General features: G+C 47.9%; 1 protein-coding gene and 1 long non-coding RNA gene across 5 annotated transcripts; one reads left to right on the forward strand and one right to left on the reverse strand.

Moving 5' to 3' along the window:
- Positions 1-1,467: 1,467 nt before the first annotated feature.
- LOC127467432 (uncharacterized) lies at positions 1,468-18,871 on the reverse strand. Its single transcript, XR_007903123.1, has 5 exons — positions 18,777-18,871; positions 12,251-12,362; positions 3,112-3,306; positions 2,632-2,741; positions 1,468-1,684 (listed from the first exon to the last, which is right to left on the reverse strand). It is a non-coding gene; the product is annotated as an uncharacterized LOC127467432 (long non-coding RNA).
- DHRS7B (dehydrogenase/reductase 7B) lies at positions 10,291-20,240 on the forward strand. Of its 4 annotated transcripts, XM_051778953.1 has the most exons (9): positions 10,304-10,379; positions 10,919-10,993; positions 11,111-11,248; positions 14,624-14,799; positions 15,551-15,666; positions 16,331-16,541; positions 16,882-16,974; positions 18,323-18,475; positions 18,815-20,240. In XM_051778953.1, the coding sequence occupies exons 4-9, from the start codon at positions 14,649-14,651 to the stop codon at positions 19,018-19,020; spliced, it is 930 nt and encodes a 309-aa protein (XP_051634913.1). In that variant the 5' UTR covers positions 10,304-10,379; positions 10,919-10,993; positions 11,111-11,248; positions 14,624-14,648; the 3' UTR covers positions 19,021-20,240. The 4 variants fall into 4 exon arrangements, with proteins under 4 accessions (XP_051634887.1, XP_051634913.1, XP_051634896.1 ...); XM_051778936.1 differs by having other exon boundaries at positions 10,919-11,248; XM_051778946.1 differs by lacking the exon at positions 11,111-11,248.
- The last annotated feature ends 666 nt before the right edge of the window (positions 20,241-20,906 follow it).

Raw genomic sequence — 20,906 nt, forward strand, 5'->3', positions numbered from 1 at the left:
CTTTTATGCATCAGGTGGACAAGGGTTAAGGTTCTTGTTCCCAGCTCCCAGTACTGGTGAGTTGCTGCACTGCTCACCTGTGCAAAACCAGCTTCCCTTGGTCTCATCCCGTCCCCTGGGAAGCAAAACCAAACTCAGCCTCCAGTATCTGATGAGCCTTAATTCCCAGCACTTAAATAATTAGCTTCTCAAATGTACGAAAACAACTCTCATTTTCTGGATTAATGAAGGGAGCTGGGTTCCACTGAGCACAGCTATTATGGAGCTGCTAATGCAGCGTTTGATTCCGTCGCCTGCCACTGAGCACAGAGCGAGCCGGGCTCCTGGGAGAGCAGGAACACAGGGAGAGCAACGCTGGAGGGTTACGGGGGAAGGCAGCGGGGGAAACCCTGGCAGTACCTCGTGGGTTTGTGCAGAGGGAGGGCTGGGCTTATTTCTGCGTCTGCTGAGTTTCATCTGGGTTCGTGAAGATGCCACATAACCCAAAGGAAGGTTAAAGCTCAGGGAGGCACTAAGGGTGGGTACTTTGCTTTAATCACGGGCCAGGCAAAGGCAGTTTCTGTAGGAGAGTAACAGAAATGTAACACACACAGAAGCCTAAATCCGAGGTAGCCACACAGCAGCTTCTGCCCAGGTGCTGTAGCCAGAGCAAATGGCAAAGAGCTGGAAGGCTACAGAGTGTTTTTGTCCTCCCTGCTCATTTGGCTTAGGAGCTGGTAGAAAACTGGTTGCAAAAAGTCAGTCTTGCCTCATCTTGGCAGGTACAGGCATATAAACCCATCAAAACAAACTTCTGTTCTTTCTTTTGTATCTCAGCACAGGACTGGCAATTTTGCTTTTTCCCCGAGGGGATGGTGGAGGGACTGAGCAAATGTCAGAAGGGACTGCAAAGGCTGCTTTGCTCTGCCCTGGGAGATTTAAACTGAGGCCACATTATATGAACAACTCAGTGCTATTAGGACTGTTCCCTTTCCATCTCTTTATCACTGTTTTGCTGTCTTCCCCCAGACTGTTTCACTCAGGCAGAACCAAAAGCCCACACTGAACCTCTCTGTTCTACATGGAATGGGGGACAGAGAATAATTAGGAGATCAGGGATTTTGAGATGTAACTGCAGGCATTGAATAAAGTCATGCAGCTTCTCAGACAACTGGAGATGAAAAGGCCTGGATGTTGATTTCCTGAGATTGTTCAACCATCAAAAAACCCTTCAGTATGTGTCATTCTCCCCCATCCATTAGTACATCCAAATTAGTGGTCCTGCAGTTCTGGTATGGATTTGGAGCTAAATATCTTCTTACACTGATGTTCTTCTCCAACAATACGCCCTCGAGTACCTAACATCTGTCACAGCTGCAAACCAAACCACACCAAAACTTTTGACCTCTGTAAGAAAAGCCTGGAATTGTAAGGGAAGTCCTGGGTTAATCCAGAACCTTGGTGCAGACATGCAGCAGGAATTGAGAGATCAAGAAGGAAATCCATGGAAGTGTGATGGTTTTTGCAGCAAAGTTTGTGCTTCGTAGCCCAGCTCTCAGAGCCAGGGACCAAGGACACAAGGGATGCTCAAGAACTTCAGCACCTTCCCAGATCAGGGGCAGTTTTCTAGAGGTGGGATGCTGCTTCTTATGTCAGGGCTTGCTGGGCTGCTGACTTCAGAGGAGTTACACCCCGTGCAATTTAGCTGAAGCAATCAGGAAATAATTATTACAGTGGAGAGTTAAAAGATGGTAATTTAACTGTATAAATAAATAACAGAAGTGACTAAAAAAGTCCACCCAAAGCCTACTTTTGGAGCACTATTTAATGTAAATGAATCACTTAGTGGACAATGCAACAATCATCTGTTCAGCTTCTATTCATTATCAAAAACAATACAGAAGGATTGGCAAGGAATAGCCGTGTGCCAGAGGGAGCCCTTTAGGAAATACCACAGAATCTGGACTGGCTTTTGTCTGTTCTTCTATTGTGTTCTGACAATGCTTTGCTAATGAATGTCCAACGTCATTTCAGTTGTCTTTTTCTTTTTTTCCCCCCAAAACCAAATCAGTGGTAATCTTGGCCTTCCAGGCTTGCTTGTTCCTGTTGGGAAGACTTCCACACATTATGTAACAGTTTTGCCAAGGTCCAGGAGGCTGAGGATGTTATCTCAAGTCCCCTGGGAAATCCCACTGTAGGTGATGAGACAAAATCCTTTGATTTGGGCAAAAAGCCATTAAGTTTTAAAGAAATCATCACCTATCTTTGAAACATGCAGCACTTGAGTGAGTTGTATACTCAGTAAATTCATCTTTTGTTACTCAATTTGCAAGGACAATAACCTCATTCTGAGAAATAAGCTACTTTTCCATTGGGAGTATTTACTCCCAGCATTATCATGGGAGTTATCTGCAGGAAACTGCAGGCTAAAGGGAATCCTCATTAGGGATCTGGGGAACTAAACCTACCAGGCTGACACCTATGCCAGCATGAACAGAGGTAAGAATATATCAAGCACTAAAATACTGTCAGTTATGCCTCAGAATCGATGATCCACTGACATTCACATCTCTTTAAGAGTTACTGGTTTGGAATATCTCAAAGTTCAAACCTGAAGGTGTAGCAGGTACCCAGAGGGGTTCCCTTTCTTACCTGGTTCCCTGGCTCACTCCTACGTTGCTGCTGCAACTTTCAGCTCCTGCAGTGTGGCTGGTTCAACACTGTGCAGCTCTGCAGTGTAAAATCACTGAAAACAGTCTGAGCTAAATAAAAAGGGCAACAATGATACACATGAGAGAATAAACAGGCTTTGCTGTTGAGAAACTGCATTTGGAATGGCACACAGACTCGACTTCTCAAGGTTGTCTCTGGGGTTATTTTATTTAGTATTAAAGAAAACCTTCGGCTCTGCAGCAAATCTCTGCAGCCAGAGATGATTTCTGTCAAATCCAGAGTATGTGGGTTTCTAGTTAAAATTTGAGATAGAAAGGCACACTTCATAAAATCTTGCTCTGAGCTCAGTCTTCCAAATAAAACAGACAGAGATGGCATCAAACCCCCCAGGGCTTAGGCTTGCAAAATCCCCACCAAGTTCACTGCAGGCTTGGTGAGAAATTCGGGAGTTTTACTCACAGCATGAACTCAGAATGCCACTGGAGGTGGGACTCGAGGGCTGACAGCCCCTCCGGGGACTATTTCTGATATTACTATTTCCAGCTTCTTCCTGTCCTTCATCTGGAGATCATTACTGCTGGAACAGGGGCTGCAGAATGGGTGGCACATCTTCTCTCCTCCGTGTCACCACGACGCTCAGAATAGCAAAGGAACCTGAAATAGTTGGTGGTTTAGATTAATACTCTGGGCTGTGAGTGGTGATGCACAGTCTAGCTGCCACTTTGGGGACAGGACTGAGACCTCTGGGGCAGCAACATCTGAAATCAGTCCATCTGGAACTGCTACAGCTCTTTGGGGGACACCATTAGTATCACAACTACATCAAGACACATCATTCTTGGTACCTACTAGCTCGAGTTGCCATGTAGAGTGGTGAAAATGGGTGGTTATAACACCCTAAAACTGCAATCCTGAATGCTGCTCTTTCACTAAAAAAAGATTATCACTGGCCAGGGGTTGGGCAAGGAGGGAAAAGTACTGAGGTTCTGATAAACAATAGTCCGTTTGGCAAGATCGTTGCCACCATTTGCACTGATTGACACTTTTTCGTAGCAATCTCTGTTAAAAGACAAAAGATCTCAAGATCTTCTTTTGGAAGGAAAAGAAACCCTGACTATGTTAATGCCTGGTATATTAAAAGCATAATTCTAATATTGGGATACACTGGGAAGAAACTGGAGTAATTACTTCCCTTTTTTTTAATAAACTTCCTCTAAAAGATCCCCAAAAAATGTATTCAGTAAAATTCTGTTCCTCCTTGCTCTGGTATAGAATTTTTTTTTTTTTGTTAGTCCCTCGAGTAGTTGCCTAAGTCAGGTCTCACTGTAATTACACACCTCGCAGCAGTGCAGGAGACTTAATTAAGAGAGTCACTGTAGGTGTGTTGTCAGACAGACAGAACCCAGTGCTGCTGGAGGAGGCACCGGGGTCCAGCTGCAGTGGGCACGTTTGCGAAGAAAATCCAAGTTTGCAGAGGATTTTGAGATCTTCCTGCAAACGGCAGCGTGGACACACCCAGCAGCTTCTATTCAAAGCCCCTCAACTCCATCATCAGGGAGTCTGTGGTTTTAAAAATCTCTCTGTACTCACCAGGAGACGCTCTGCCACACGGCAAGATTTCAGATTCTCTCCTCCCCTCCTCCCAAAAGTGTGACTCACCAGTTTCAAACGGTGACATTTCATTCCCAAACTATTCCGGGAGCATCTGGCTCCACAACACATGGGAATGTGGGGAGAAGGGAGGAGGGGAGGGACAGCCAGCTCGCACAGTGAAAACCACTCATTCTCTCCCCCACACAGGTATGTTGCTTTTAAATTTCAGAACCACGTAATTTGGGACACGCTGGCAAATTCCATCCGAGGAAAACAATAAAACAAGCACATTTCAGGGAGGAAAAAAATACCTTTACGAGCCAGCGATGCAATTCCCTGTCAGGCAGGAAGGACTGGGAGAGGGGTTTGCTCTCCGGATGGAATAGATGTGAGGAAATGCCCTGTCCCCACTTCTTACTGTCCATCCCTGCAGCTCTGGGCGAATTTCTGTGTGATGCAGACCCGGGGTTTAGTCACCACCGATATCTTACTAATGATGAACAAATGTATGTGCAGTGGGACGACGACAACAGGGGGGTGACAAATAAATCACTGTCAGCTCCCGGTCCCGAGAGGAGTTTTGTGTCACGCCGCAGCTCCGGGGACGTCTCTTCCATGAGCACAACATTCCACACGTGAGGGGCGGGATGCTGCGGGCACCGGCCCTGGCACATGGAATCGCTGCCCCTGGGGCAGTGCCGGGGGCAGGAGCGAAATCCCTCCCGGCCTCAGAGTGTGAATCTGTGCACGGCTGATTGGGTGGGAGCAGCGATCCAGCCCCGTTCATTAATGTTTGTAAAATTCCACTGGGAGGGAGATGGGAGGGTCGGGGTGGCCGCCGGCAGCCTGCGAGGGCACTGGGAACACCAGCCTGGCACTGGGAACACCAGCCGGGCACTGGGAACACCAGCCTGGCACTGGGAACACCAGCCGGGCACTGGGAACACCAGCCTGGCACTGAGGTACAGGGACCTGCAGCCTGGCACTGGGGGACTGGGATCACCAGGCTGCAGGGACAAACCTCGGCCAGTGCCGAGGGGTGAGAGCCTCAGGGAGCCGTGGAAGGGGCTCAGCAGCTGGTTCTCCCATGTGTGTGCCGGGTTGGGATGCTGGGAACAGGCTGTCACGGCTGATGGCAGCACAGCCCTTCCCCGTGCATGTCTGCACAGGAAATGTTTGATTACAGTTTCATTCATCTCCTCTGCTGCCGTTCTAAAAGGGGAAGCTGTTCCTGTGGACTTTGGGACCTCGTGCTTGCAGATCCAATCCTATTCCCATTCTTTCCTTGGGGGAGCCCCACCGAAGTCAGTGCTCGTTCAAGGAAGAGGAGGCTGGCTCCCTGTTCGATCCTGGCATGCAGCAGCAATGACCTTGGCTAGGTAACCATCCCCTGAATACAAAGATGGATATAAAAGCATCAATTCCCTTTTTTAAAAACCAACCAGTCTTCTGCTAAGGTAGGGAAAGGCAGTGGTTTGTTAAATAAATGCGTCTGTCAGAGCTGGATTTTTTTTTTTCCCAGCTTCCCTAAATGCCCTTCACCAGCAGAGAGGGGGAGGGGACCTGCTCTTTGAAGCCTTTTCCTTATGGGAATAGAAAACACGGAAAGAATTCAATTCTCTGCCACAGCCCAGCAGCACTGATCCAGGCTTCAAAACCCAAAGCCCAGGAGCCCGGCGGGCTGGTGGGTGCCTGGAGCCTGCAGTACCACAGATTAGCCTGGTTCGATATCCAGCATCATTAAGTGTCCCCCGTGGTGTTAAACACAGAAAGGAGAGGGAAAGGAATGGAGACTGGGGAAGAAAAATTAGGAAATTCTGTGCAGAAAGAACTGCGTTTATCCAAATCTTTGATCAAAGCACCATCTAGTGAAGAACAGGCTCCTTGCAGCTGGCAGCGCTCTGGGCAGCTGCACCAACATTTGCCTTTCACCACAGGTTTGCTTCTAAAAAACCCAAATATCACCCAAATATGCACAGCCTGCGCTGGATCCGAACGAACAAGAACGTGCCCCCAAGCTGCTGCCCTCTGCGTAAATATTTCTCCAGTGGGAACGTGTTCCCCTCCTCCCATCATCTCCCATCGCCCCACTGAAACCCGCAGGGAACGGGGCACCACAGGAAGAGAATGATTTCCATGTTGTAGTTTGGGAGCTAAGGAAAAGAAAAGGTAAGTGAGCAGTCCAAGGTCGTGCAGGAAGCCAGAGGCAGATCCGGGAATAGAGATCAGCCACCCTGGACCCAGGGATGCCTGAACAATAGCACAGCCTCTCCCTCTGTTGTCATTTAACTCCTTCCTGACCCACCAAAACCCAGAAGAGTGGTGGGCTCTGCACTCCCCTGCACATGTACAGCTGTTGGGGGCCCAGCCCACAGCCCTTACCTGCTTTTCCCGCTCCAAACCAAGGAGGGAAGGCAGCAGGGAAGGACAGGGTTGGGTATCCTGAGAGCAGTGAAGCTGCATGTAGGAGATATTTCTCTACAGTGGGCCTGAGTTGTCCCCTCAGCAATTAAAACAGCCACAATTAGCATCTTTTCATGGAAATGGTACCTCAGCTTTGCCATTTCTGTGTGTGACAAAACGTTGTTATCTCCCCTGGAGGGATTCAACTCCATTAAAATGGTCGTGGTGTACGTTTGAGGATCTTCAGCTGCAGGAGGAGAGGATATTGCTCCCTCTCCCTCTTCCCCAGCTTCTGAGTTATCCGCAAGGATTGGGGATTTGCAGCACGATCACACATCAGCAAAGCAGTTTCACTAAGTCTACACTGTTCTCATACTGAGCTTGGAAATGCTGCAGTGCAGGGTCTGGAGAAGGCAGTAATTATAAACAACTGGAGCCAAACCTTATAGAAAATAACTGGAAAAGAAGAATAATACTCAGGTGGTGGAAAAAACCAGTGAGTGAACTGCAATGAACTGAACCTACAGCAAAATTCTCCCAGAGACAAGAGCTGAGAGAAACAGTGACCAAGTGTCCAGCGAGAGCTCTCTGAAAGGAGTTTGATGTCCTTGAGTCAGAGCCCAGTTCCAAACCAGAACTACCATGGGGGCAAAAATCAAGACCAACCTCTTGGGTCCACTGTGTGGAAGGGACACAGACAACTATCTGCAAAGAGCTGCAGGGGCAACGAATGGGAGAAGCCCCAAGAAGCCCTTATTTCTCTGTTTTCCATCATAGTTCTCTGGTTTTTTCCCCCTACCACCCTGGTCTGTTCTCATTCACTCCTATAGACCTGATCTATGGGAGCAGAGAGGGAAGGAGGAGAACCTGCACCCTCACATCAGAGGCTGAGACAAGAAAATCATTAATCACGCCACAGCCCTTTGAACATTTATATTTTCCAGCCAAAGGCACTGTGAAATTGGGAGCTTTCAGTTCAAACCAGTTCAAGGATGTTTTCCTCAGGGAAGGTTTTGGTTACCCCATGGGGATTTCTGCCCAGATCTTTGCTCTTAGGGTAAGCAACCAAAGCTTTTCTTACAGAAAGAAGCTACATCTTATACTCCTTGGAAAAAAAAGGGGACAAATAAGCGCCCAGAAGAACTAGGGCACAAAATTGCTGCCCTAGAGACTGGGGTTAAAAGGCTGCAGATCTGCACTTAGTGATGACTGCAGTAAAGCAGATGTCACCAAACACAAGTGCAAACAGTGCCCTGAGTTTGGAGATTTTTTTTCCCCCCCCCCTCAAAAAAGAGCTCCTGCACTTCAAGAGAGCAGCAATAGAACAGCAGGATGTTTGTCAAGGAAGTGTTAACATGCTAAAAGGATTCCAGCCCTTTGCAGTTGTGGCCTGACACGGTGAGAAAGAAAAGGGGAGAGATTTGAGTGCTAATAAAAACAACAGGCGTGGTTTTAGATTATACCAACATTTACCAGTTGGGGCTTGTACAGCCTCTAAAACCAGTCCTAGATTTGGGATAGATTCCCCACTAATGTTTCTGAGAACAAAGACATGTTGACTTATGTAAGTCACCTAACCACCATCCAGTGTGTGTGATGTGTCGACCAGCAGGTTTAAATCAGAGGTGAATTTGTTGCTAATTACAGCAGATTAACCTAAGAAAATGGAACCTCAATCAAAGCAATGAAGTCAAGCTTTATTTCAATGAATTTCCCTATCTAATTGCAGCTCCAGCCTTACCCTTTTTTTGTATGACTCACTAGGCACTTGGTTTCAATCAGCTTTGCCAGCACCTGCCAGTCTGGTGACAGACCATTCCCTGTTAAAATAAATGCCTGGCAGATACCAGGCGAGTGACCACAGGAGCTTGGGCACAGCTCCAGGGTAACTGCCATCCTGTGCATTAGGGTACAGCTCATCCTGCCCCACCTGGGTGGGAAAGATGCTCTGAAATGGCTTTTCCCAGCTCTGATTTTCAGAGGACTGAACTGACCACAGCTCCCTGCAAGCCTGCCATGACATAAACTACCTTCTTCTGGGTTCTATTTTTCAATTTCATGTCTGCAAATAAAATTATTGATTCTTCCATTTTGTTTCACGTTGGTCCTGAAGGCAAAAAAGTGCATTACCACCATTCCTTTCAGAATGTGACTTTTTAGGAAGATCTTGAATTCTTTTCTCCTTTTCCCTCAAGTATCGATCCCTTTCTAATGACAAACTTATGCTGAAGCTGTGAATTCATTTCAGTATTTTTCTTACTAGAAGAGAGGAACAGAACAAAGTTATCATAAAAACTGATGACAGAACTGTCTTTCAAAGACCTGTCATAAAAAGCTGTCCTTTATCTCACTGCTGTTCACAGGGACAGACATCTGGGATTAACTGCCCTTGTCTCTGGAAAACACTTCAGTATTTCTGAATTTGTAAAAGTACCTTCTGCTCAGACACACTGTAATAGGTGGGAAAACTCCCTGTGCTGGGATGAAGCCATTTGCCTTTCCTTCCTCAGCCCTTACACATTTGGACTTTGGGCTTTTGGGATCACAGGGGCCTCAGGTTTCCAAAGGCCTGGTCAGGTTTGCACTATTGCCCCTTATCAGTGCCAGAACCTGGGAGAGGAGATTTAAAGCTGCAGAACCTGCAGCACGGTCAGGCCCCTTTCCTGCACAGAGCTTGTGGAAAAAGAGAGAATTCAGATTTCCCTGGTCACGGCTTTGAAAGGGGCTCTGCAGAAACACCTCTTTTTCTCCTCCTACACCCAGTGTGGAGTTCAGATTAATTATAGAGACTCCCCAAAACCAAGCCACAGGCACAGCCTGCCCAGCTCAGCTGTTCTGGAACAGCCATATCTCTGTGTCTTGAATCTGATGGTAAAAACTGACATGAGCTGCAGATATTGGGTGAAGCCGAGCTGAATTCACCTTCCCATTTGTCCCCTTCCACCCATCCCTGGGCACTCCAGCCCCAGGAACAGCACCCCGGGGCCCCTCAGCACAGCCCAGGGACAGCTCGGCCAGAGGATGGAGGAGGCACAGGATAGAGGGACACAGAGCTCCTGGAGTGGGTCCAGCCGAGGCTGCAGAGATGATGAAGGGACTGGAGCATCTCTGTGATGAGGAAAGGCTGAGGGAGCTGGGGCTGTTCAGCCTCAAGAAGAGACAGTGAGAGGGGACCCCATCAATGTCTGTCAGTGTCAGAGGATGGAGCAGGCTCTGCTCAGGGGTGCCCGGCAATGAGACAAGAGGCAATGGGAAGATCTGATGCCCAGGAAGTTCCACCTGGACATGAGGAAGAACTTCTTTGCTGTGCAGTGACCGAGCACTGGAACAGAGACTAGAGAGGGTGCGGAGACTCCCTCACTGGAGATACTCTAGAACCATCTGGACACCAGCTCGTGCCATGTGCTCTGGGATGACCCTCCTTGAGCAGGGAGGTTGGACAAGATGACCCACTGTGGTCCCTTCCAACTCACCCACTGTGGGATTCTGGGATTCTGCGACAGGCAACCGAGGGGGAACGCCGGGGGTGGGGAGGGAGGGCGGAACCTCTGTCCGGCAGCGCTGCTCCCCGGCCGGGCGGCACGGGCGGGCGGACCGGTGAGGGCAGCCGCCCTCCTGCAGGGACTTCCGGTTGGCGTCACGGCGGGGCCGCCCATCAGTGGGCGCCCGGGCGGAAGTGCCCCGTCCCCGGCACTTCCGGCGGTGGCCATGGTGACGGCGGCGGAGGCCAGGTCGGGCCGGGGGGGACAGGAGGGAACAAGAGGGGACAGAGGGGGACAGGAGACACCTGGGAGCGGCCCTGTGAGGGGTGGGAGTCTGGGAAATGCGGGAGAGGTTGGGAGAACGCGGCCCTGGGACCTCCGCTCCCCAGTACAGAGTTCATCGCTGTTACCGCCATTAAATACATAATTATAGATAATTATATATTATCAATATATATGGGAGATACTCAGCCAACTTTCTTGTTCTCAAGTTGTTTTAGGCGATTCTTGATTTGGTAAATGTCTGCTAAATAGTTTCTTTGGCACAACAATTTTTTTTTTTTAATTTTCTAATTGTGCCACTTTTGTTTCTGTCCCAAACACCAGTTGAGGATTTCCGAGTGGACCCTGTGCCAGGGCCTCAGCACCCTCAGAGGGGAGATTACTGGCTTGACACCCATTCAGCGTGTGCACTGTAACATCAGTATATGCCCCAAAATTAATTACAGTAATAGAGAATTACAGCTGATTTACAAATTGCCTTTTTTTTTTTTTTTTTTCCCATCCAGAGCATGGAAAGACCAGCACTGGTCCTTATGGATGCTCTGAAATCGTTTGGTACTAGAAACAATCAGAGGGTCACTGTGAGTGTTGTCTCATTTTGAGCTCACTTCTGTCTTTTCAATCTGGGGGTTAAATTTCTCCCCCCCTCCTTCCCCATTGGAAAGGTCACAGCCCGTATTCCCGAGGTTTGTTTTTAGAGGCAGCTCTTGGCTGAGCTGGCATTGGACACGGCACATTTGCTTGGATCTCTGCCACTTCCAAATTTAAGTGGGGGCTGTTACGGGACCGGAGGGAGACACCAACCCAGAGCCACTGCAAGTGAGCTCTTTTCTAAGGTAGGACATTGTGCTTTCTGCAGACTAAAGCCACTAATCAAGCCTAGAGCTGCTGTGCTTCTCCCTTAGGAAAACCAGATCTTTTTTTCCCCCCATTTCCTTTTATCCCCCCGGATTGGGATTTGGGACTGAAGCACCCCAGTTGCTGCCACTCGTCACGTAAAGGACAATGTGATTCTGGGAGGCTGAAGCTACAAAAGAGGTGTTTTTTGGGGGAGCTCTCAGGGGTTTGGTTTCTTTTAGGACTTGATCTCATATTTGGTCCCTTTAAGTGAACCCTTGACCTTATTAACTAATCCTTGTTCCTTGAGAAACCATTGTCCTGGCTTTCATAGGATAACATCCAATTTTTGTTTAAAGGGGAAAGTTTTGATTTTTTGTTGTTTTGTTTTTGGTTTTGTTTTTTTTTTTAATTGGATTATTGTGATTTATTTTATGGGAAGCCTTCAAAAAGTTTCCAGTCACCTGTATTTGCTCACATTATCAGTGTTCTTATTTCTGCTCTGTAATAACCTGCATGTTCCAATCCTGCCTTTTGGGATGGAGAACTGGAAATTACAGGACTTGATTTGAACCTGTTAATGAGCAGTGGCTTTTCTCCTGCTGAAAACTTGGTGTCATAAACATTACCTGTTAATAACGGGGGTTTTTTCAGTGTGAATACCCAAATTTTTGAACAAAGGTGACAGTGGGGTCTCAGACCTTTGAGCAGGGAGGTGTGAGACACCCAGTTCATCTCAAACTGACTACAGAAATTCTTCCTTCCAAAATAATCTATTCAGCTGGGTTCTCCTCTCCCTCAAGTCTGAGTGAACTGAGATTTTCTTTGTTCTGGGGCTCTTTTAAGGGGCCATTTGAGCACCTTCCTTGGAAGAAGGTGCTGCATCCACGTGCCCTAATGGAAAGGGATCCAAATCTCTGATTGGCAAATCTTTCTCTCTCTTGCTCCACTCCTTTCTCTCTCCCATCCCACATTTCCCCTCCCCAGAATTTACTGGTTACCTGTTGATTCAAACTCCAGCCTGGAAGCTGCCAAAGCAGGTTGCTGCTGCTGACTGGGTTCTTGGCTTGCTGCAGCCCTCAGGCAGAGATGGATAATCTGCCCAGTTCTTGTCTATAATATGGAGAAAAAGGGGGGGGGGGAAAGAAAATAAAAACAGTAGAAGACCTGGAAATATTTTTCAAATCAAAAAGAATTAAAGGCAGAGCTTTTTTGTTTAGAAATTAAATGAATAATAATTGTTTTAAGTTAACCAGGCACAACTATTTCATACTGAGGAGCAATGGATGCCATGTGTCTAAAATATGGCTTTTATTTGGTAGGTTTGGGGGCTCTTTTCCACCGTGACAGAGAGTTCAGGCCTTGCAAAGTCAACCTTTCACAGAGAATGTGAAAGAACCATGCTGTAATTAAACAAGGAACTCCCTCCCATCTCCTAGTGTGATTTAATTAGGAAAGGTGTCAGGAAAGCCCCCCTTTCCCAGTTACCTTCTCACCTGCATTTCACTGAAATCAGAAGCAACCTGGTCAGGGCCAGATTTTTCCAGTGGCTCCACTTCAGCCTGTGCTCAGGAAGTGCCACTGCACCTGTCAGCTCCCACTCTGGGAATAACGTGGAGATTTTTGATTCCAAAATGTCCTGTCAGCCCAGTGGCAGCACAGCACCTGTTGTCTCTGCCCACATCTTGTCCTCTGAATTTCAGGAGACCTTTGAGAAGCAACAAAAAGGCAGCTGCTTTCAGGGACCAGCTGAACCTTCTGATCCAGCCTAAAGAGGCCAGTGGCCTTGTGTCTAAACAAGAATTATTTTAGGGAAGATCCTCTCTCTTACGTTAAATCAACTCTACCAGTCCCTGGCTGTAAACCAGTACAAGACACACCCTGTGTGCACTCCCTCAGCACAGAGGTGGAGGAATAAGATGCTTTGCCAGTGGCCTGAGTTCAGTCCTCCTTTTGGGTTTCTGATTTCCCACTCTGGGCACACTCCCTGTGCCCAGGGAGCCAGTGCCCTGGATGTCTCCCTGCATGATGCACAGTGGATCACACAGGGAAGTGCTCTGTGGACACACAAGTTAGCTCAGGAGTGGGAAGCTCCAAAGGACCTGGAGAAGAGTTGTGTACCAACTTGATGGGTTTTATTTTTAGATCTTGTCAAGTTTATTTAGAGCTGTCTTGGTGTTATATTATTGTGTTCCAGCTGTACCTCCAGAAATATTTACTTTATTCACTTCACTGTTGTTTCAATAAGCCTGTTCACTAACAGCTACTTGAGGAATTCTCTCCAGGCCCCTGATGGACATCCAGAAAGCCTGATATTTTCCACATTAGCTCTGTTCCATGGCATGTAGAGCCTCTGCCATCCCCTCAGCTCCATACAAGCTCACTGTCACTCAGTGACACTAAATTCTGGCTTAGCATTGCAGTTACCTCTTGTTTTCTGCTTCTTGTGCCTTCTGTTTGAAGTAGCACAAGTTTTTTGCCCAGAACTTTCCAGTATCTTCCTAGTAAAGATCTGTCTTGCAGTTTGAACTGCAAGAGTTCAAAGTCTGTCTGCACAAGGACGAGGAAGGGAAGATACACTGAGATTTGGTTTTGACTTTAGGTGTGACCCAGAAGTGGTACAGATTCCAGGAAGGGGTTCTCATTGACTTCACTCTGACATCAAGCTTTAATAAAAGTTTGGGGGTAAATACAGTGGGGAAATCAGTGGCCTTTTCACAGCAGAAGTCTCACTTGCTCTTTGGCTGTAAAAAAAAACTACTCCCTTGAAGGAATGGCTTAGCAAGGAGATTAGGGCTATGCCTTGGTATCAGAATCCAATGCCAGGATGAGATTTCAGTGCGTTAAGCAAATAACTTGCTCAGAGAGAAAACCTGGAGCCTCCAGAATACAGACTGGCTTATATCCATCTGGGATAATACACAGTAACTGATCTCTGGCTTGTAGGTACTGTGGTACTGGCTGTTTTAGAGAAATCTGAGAGGTTTTATTACAATCAGAAGAATGTGGAGACACATCCCAGCCCTGAGGAACTTTCACTCTAAATACACTTTGTACAAGAGGGTGAATCCAGAGCAAAACCCGGGAACAGCATCTCTGAACCCAAGTTGTTACATGACAGCTGACAGGATCCAATGCCAAGTGTCCTGCTGGGATGTCCAGATTAGCATTTAAATGCTTAAAATTGGGTACTGATGTGAACTTTCCAAAGTCTAAATGCAGGGATGAGGAAATCTGTTGATGATACCTCTGTAGGGGATTACTTTTTTGTCGGTCCAAGGCAAGGTTAAGAAAAATAATCCCCCTTGTTTTCCAGCCTCTGCTAATTTTCTTCACGGTGCAATGACCTGCTTCCTTTCCTCCTGTGGCTCTAGGAAAACTGTTCAGAAAGGAAGATTCATGGATTTCACAAGCACAGTCATCATCCCGCTGCTTTTTGGCAGCCTGGGGATCTTCGGCCTTTTCCGGTTCCTGCAGTGGATGCGGATGCGAGCGTACCTGCAGGAGGCAGTGGTGGTGATCACAGGGGCCACCTCTGGCCTGGGAAAAGGTATGGACCCAAAGGAGGGCACCAAGGGCAGGACAGGCTGTGGAAGAGGCAGCTATTGGAATAAAGCAGTGATGAGCAGAAAGTTCCCTTGCTCTGAGTTTTGAGAGGCATGGCTTGCACTCCCACGTCAGTTATAACCTACAGCCAGCACAGATTTTGATGCAAGAAAGTCTGATCTGTTAAGGAAAATTTTAATCATCCTGTATAAAGTGGAGCTCATCAAAGCAAAGAATGAGATACACTGTTCTTGTGCTGTCAGGGGTCTTTTCCCTAAATCCTGAAAAAGCCAGAAGCCAAATTGTTTCTCTAAAACTTCCCCAAACTGGTGTTCTGCATTCATGTTGTACTCCCAGCTACCTTGCCAAACTTTCCACTCCCCACTGTGCTGGATGACACACACAAGGTAACTGTGGTCCCTCTTGAGAAGGGCATAAAGTCAAAAATGAAGAGGCACAGGCAAATTCAACCAGCTGATGGGGAGGGTGTGTAAACAGCACAATAACTGCATAACCAGCACAGTAACTGTGAGCACAGCAGCTGCCTCACCACTATCATGTGTCTGTCACACTCAAAGGAGGGTGGCACGTGGCTGTGACCTTGCTGCAAATCAGCCTGACCATTACTCAGGAGCCATAAAGCCACCTCAGACCCCTGCCAGCTAACAGGGGTTTTACTTATCACCAGGTTTGATGTGGATCTGCTGTTTGTTATTCAAATGCTTACTTTGCTCTCTCCCTTGCTTCCTTCAAAGAATGTGCCAAAGCTTTCCATGCAGCTGGCTCCAAGGTGGTGCTGTGTGGCAGAGACAGTGAGAAGCTCAAGGAGCTGGTGCAGCAGCTTTCTGCTGTGAAGAATCACCGGAAGAAGGTGAGTGTGGGAGGAGGACAGGCTTCTGTGTGGCTGGGATTTCTGCTCGTGGTGTTAACAGAGGTTACAGAACTGCCTGTGGCTTGTTCTGTTGAGCAATAGGAAAAATGCAACTCTCTGCTTAGGGATAGATGTTGATATAGGAGTACATTGAGCTGGCATGTCATTTCTTGTAAAACCCTACAAAAATAAGGCATCTGAAAGGCTTCTTGGCTAGAAATGGAAGGGAAAGCATGGGAGTGCAATGCCCAGACTCCTTGCACCTGTATGTCATATACTGAACCTGAAAAAGTGACTTCTGCTGGCTTTTATTTTTAATGTCTAGTTCTGCTGACAGTGGCAAAAAAAGGTATTGCTGGCTTCTGTAGAAAACACATGGGCTAAGTTTTGACTTTTTCAGATGCACTGTCTTTAATAAGACAACAGGAAACTTCAGTACTTGAAGATGATCTCCCTTGCCCTTTTCCTGGGCTCAGGTAGAAGGAAGGAGCAGACAAAGACAAGAGCACAACCTGCTTCTGTCATGTGTTCCTGCCATATGGAACTGCAGCACAAGGTCTGGATGGCCCTGCTCCTGTGCTTCCAGAGCTGCGAAATCCCATCAGGAGTGTAAACAACCAGCACAGCCTCAACTGGTATTTTGCTAACTTTGATTTATTCGCAGACACACAAACCCCACACTGTGGTGTTTGACCTCTCGAACACCAAAGCTGTGCTAAATGGTGCTGAGGAGATCCTGAAGCACTTGGGTCACGTGGACATACTGATCAACAACGCAGGCATCAGCTTCCGAGGCACAATCGTGGACACGGGGCTGGATGTGGATAAGAAAGTGATGGAAACAAATTATTTTGGACCTGTAGCCCTCACCAAAGGTACCTGTGATCCACGTGGATTTGGCTGAGGTCCCTGCAACCAGCACAACTAAACACAGCTTAACTTGTGTTTGTGATTGTACCTGGTGCAGTGCAGCCTGAGAGGGGTGGGTGGAAGGTTTTGGGTTATGGACAGGACTGAGGAGGTGCTTGGGCAAGACTGTGTGGGAAGTGCCTGATTAGAGATGATTCCTCGTTCCATCTCCTGACTCTAGGCTGGCAGGAATTTGGGAAGAGATCCAGTTCACTTCAGCATCTCTAAACACTCTGAAAGCTTTGATTCTTGACAGCAGCAGTGGCAGGAGTGTTGTCTGAATGAGTCTTTTCTGTCCTTTGCTAGCACTTCTCCCCTCCATGATCAAGAGGAGACAAGGCCACATTGTGGCCATCAGCAGCGTTCAAGGCAAAATAAGCATTCCTTTCAGATCCGCATGTAAGTACCTCCACAGAAGATGGGAAAGACATATTTGGGGCACCGGGCTGAATAAATACTTGGCTCCTGCTTCCACATTTAGCTCTCCATGGAGCTGGCTGCGTGCAGGGAAGGCAGAGCTGTGCATCACCCTCAGTGTGGTCACAAATCACTGAGAGAAGATGAGGAAGGTACTCTCAAATACAAAACCTGAGTCCTATCCTGAAGTTGTTAAGGGATTCAGAAGGACAATATGTTTTCAGTGTCCTGAAAACACCTTGATAATCCTATTTTAACACTTGAGAGTCCCTGTAAATCCATAATTTTATTGCATTTTATCCTTGCTGTTTGCTTGGTTAATCTCCAGTAAGAAAGTAGGAACCTTTTGTTTCAGTAATTTATGAAGTGCTCTAGTAAAACCAACGCCAAAATAAAAGCCTAAACAGTCATCTTGATCCAGCAAATGGTTCATGTTAAATCAGCTATGACAAGAAATAACATTGGTGAGATTACTGGAAAAAGCCTCTTAAAAGATGGATGAACCAAGAGTAGAGTGTTTAGCACACAAGCATCTGTAAATCGCTGAAAATAAACACTGAAAGGACAGTGGTGGTGGCATAAGATGGGTCAGGCACAATGCTGAGTGGAGAAGAGCCTGGAATGTCTGAGCCATGGGGTCTTGCAGGTGATGTGGGTGTGACTGCTCCAGGAATTGTGTTCTGAAGAGTCCTTGCCTGGGTCCTCACAGGGTGTGCAACCCATGCTGAGCTCGTGCTGCTGGAGTCAGCCCTGCAGCCATGGTGAGGTGGTGGCAGTGACCATGGATATGGGAAGGGAGCAAGGAAACGGAGTCACTCAGCCATTTAACAGGGGGAAATCCTGCCCTAGGCCACACTTCCCTGCTCCTGCCTGCTTGTGAGATCTGGTTTTGACCCATGTGCAGCCAAGCTCTGAACCTGCTCTGCAAGTCCCCAAGTGCTCAGCACCGTGCAGGGACTGCCAGCTCTGCCCTCCCCAGACAGAGCCTGTCTGACCAACACGTCCTAAGCCAGACTTTGGGTGTCCTTTATCAGGAGTGGGAGGCAGCCTGGGTTCACTCTGGAGTGCTTTGGCAGGGCTGTGATAGTAAGCTCAGGATCCCAGCCAGTTTTCAACTTGAGTTTACAGTTTGCCTTCCTAAATTGCCTCTCACTCCCACTACCTGTTGCTGCCATTCACTAAACAAAAACAAACGTAGAAGCTGGAGAACAGCTGCTGGGTTCTTGCTGAGAAGTGGCTGCTCTGCAGTGTTAAAAAGCCACTTGGGCAGTGAATATTCCTTCAGCCCTGCTCCTTCTCTTTGGTGCACAGCCCTTTCCCTGTTTTTCAGATGCTGCCTCTAAGCACGCTACCCAGGCCTTCTTTGACTGCCTGCGAGCAGAGGTGGAGCAGTATGACATTGATGTGACAGTTGTGAGCCCCGGATACATCCAGACAAACCTCTCTCTCAACGCTATCACAGCAGATGGATCTCGCTATGGAGGTGAGATACGATTTGGTGCCCTATTTCTAAAGCATCTCCACCTCACTGGGTTGCTACAAGGTGTGCTTGCAATACATGGCCTCTGGTGGGGACACAGGTTAGTTCTGAAGGATCAAAAAGCAACTTGGGATGCAGGGTAGGAACAGTAACCTCCAAAATTGAACCTTCCTAGACAGTGACTACTGGCCCAACCATGAGTTACGCCTGCCTGTGCTCCCCTACACAACTGGAGTAAAAGCCAATACAAGCAGCCATGTACAGTTAGAGCATTCCTAGGAAAGGTACCTAAGTGTGGGTTTACCTGCTGATACTGATGCTCACTGGGCTTTCCCTTGGCAGTTATGGACAAGACCACGGCCCAGGGACAGACGGCGGCCGAGGTGGCTCAGGTGGTTCTCAATGCAGTGGGACAGAGGAAGAAGGAAGTGCTCGTGGCTGGCCTGACTCCCTTCCTGGCTGTCTACCTGAGGAACCTCTGCCCCAGGGTCTTCTTCACCTTAATGGCATCTAGAGCAAAAAAGGAGAGAAAAGCAAAGGACTCTTAGAGCTCAGATTGCCTGAGCAGTACCTGCAGGGACAGGCTGAACCCCTGCAGTCGGCTGGGACATCATTGGAGGTGCTCCTGCAGGAAAAACCTTTCTCAAAATACTGAAGTTTACTATTGCATGGAGAGTGGGAAGTGGTTTCCCCCACACTGGTGGAAGAAAGCACCTAAACCTCACCTGGAGAAGGAAGGGTGCTCGGACAACGGGGGAGAGCTGAGGCTGCAGGGGAGGGTGACTCAAGGGAACACTGCAGCCGGGGAGGCCCCTGTGCTGGAACACAGCACCTCACCTCACTCCAGGCATGCTCAGATCTACTGGGCTGCTACAAATAAAACCCACCTGTTTTGCCTTCACACAAGCAGATCTTGGCTTTCCCCACGCCATGGCCCCTGTGAAATACAGTCCTTGGCTCTCGTGATCAGTGTCTCCTTCCCACTCCTTCCAATCCGATCCAGAACATGCTGCTTGAAGTGGGAAACTGCACAGAGCTTCTGCTTGTTAACATGCCAGGTCATCTGATATGTTAAGTTCAAGTCCAGTGCCATTTTTAAAGAAGTAACTGATGTACAATTGAAGTATATTTGGCCATCATTTTACCTGTCTGAACTGTGTCTTACTGATGTACGGGGACATTTAACTCTGCACTGGCAGCACAGTATGAACCCCAAGCACCAGAGAATGCAGGAAAGCACTGAACAGATAGAACAGCACAGCAAGTCACAGCAAGGTGAGAGCAGCACACCTGGCCCAGCTGCAGGCCTGGAGCACAGAGCAGGTGTGATCCCGTGGATGCCAGGCCCTGTCTCCTGGATGCAGAGGAGAACCTGTGTGTGTAGGATGCACAGTCTGGCAGACAGACCCTTAGTTCTCATTGCTTCAAAGCAATCACAGATGCTAATTAGGATCACATCCAGTGGGGAATGATACCTGCCTGTTCACTCATCACAGGCTTCAGGGAGTGCTATATTCCATTCTTTGCCTGTTCTCATGTGAGAGATACCAGCTCCAGGAAAAAGGAATTGCTGCACAGAGAGTTCAGTAAGGACAGAAATAATCTTTTTAAACTTGTAATTAAAATAAAACCGACTAATAGGAAAACAAAGGTCCAGACCCCTGTTGCCACCTCCATGCACTTGCCAGCATTTTCCATGTCCTGCCTCGTAAGTCCTGACTGTGAGTGCTCATCTGATGACAAATAAATTACATTGCTATGAAATGAATCCTTTGGTCTACTCCAGCTCCTCACAGGAGGTAACGTTAGAGGAAGGGAAAGCAGGAGGGTTTTGTTTTCCTTTTCTTATATCCCTCACAAAAAAAATGCCAGGACCACAGAGGTTTGGTGAAGAAAAGGAACTAAAGGCCCTGAGAATTATTCTGCATTGAGTAAAAAAGAACAGGAAGGCATTTGGTGTGGCCAGCACAGGGTATTTCAGGGCCTTCTGCAGCAATAAGTAATAGTAGCTATGGCAGATGTGCCACCAGCTTCAAATCCATCCAGTAGACAGGACTTTGGAAACATGTCAGGATGGAAGGGCAACCTGCCCAGCCTGGCCTAACCACAGAAAGACGAAGTAGTTGCATTTCTTCCCCTCCTCTCTGCCAAGGCAACTGTACATTGTTGCTAAAAATAGACACTCTGGATCCCAGCTTCTTTTAACCTTGGAGGGAGAGAGCTCAGCCACTGTACAAAGTGCTGTTGCCTCCCAGAAAGGTCTCCCTGCCACTGGAGTTTCCTCCAGCCCCTGGCCCGCTCAGGTACAGCTGCCTGTGCAGGTGCTAAAGGTTGAGAACTCCCAGCAGCCCCAGCCTGCCCAGCACACACAGACAGGCTGCCTGTCCTGCTCACACAAAAGCTGCCTCAGCAGAAAAGCACAAATCACAACTGC

The sequence above is a fragment of the Manacus candei genome, unplaced genomic scaffold, assembly GCF_025592945.1.
Source record: "Manacus candei isolate 608988 ecotype Guabito, Panama unplaced genomic scaffold, ASM2559294v1 h1tg000002l, whole genome shotgun sequence".
NCBI lineage: Eukaryota > Metazoa > Chordata > Aves > Passeriformes > Pipridae > Manacus > Manacus candei.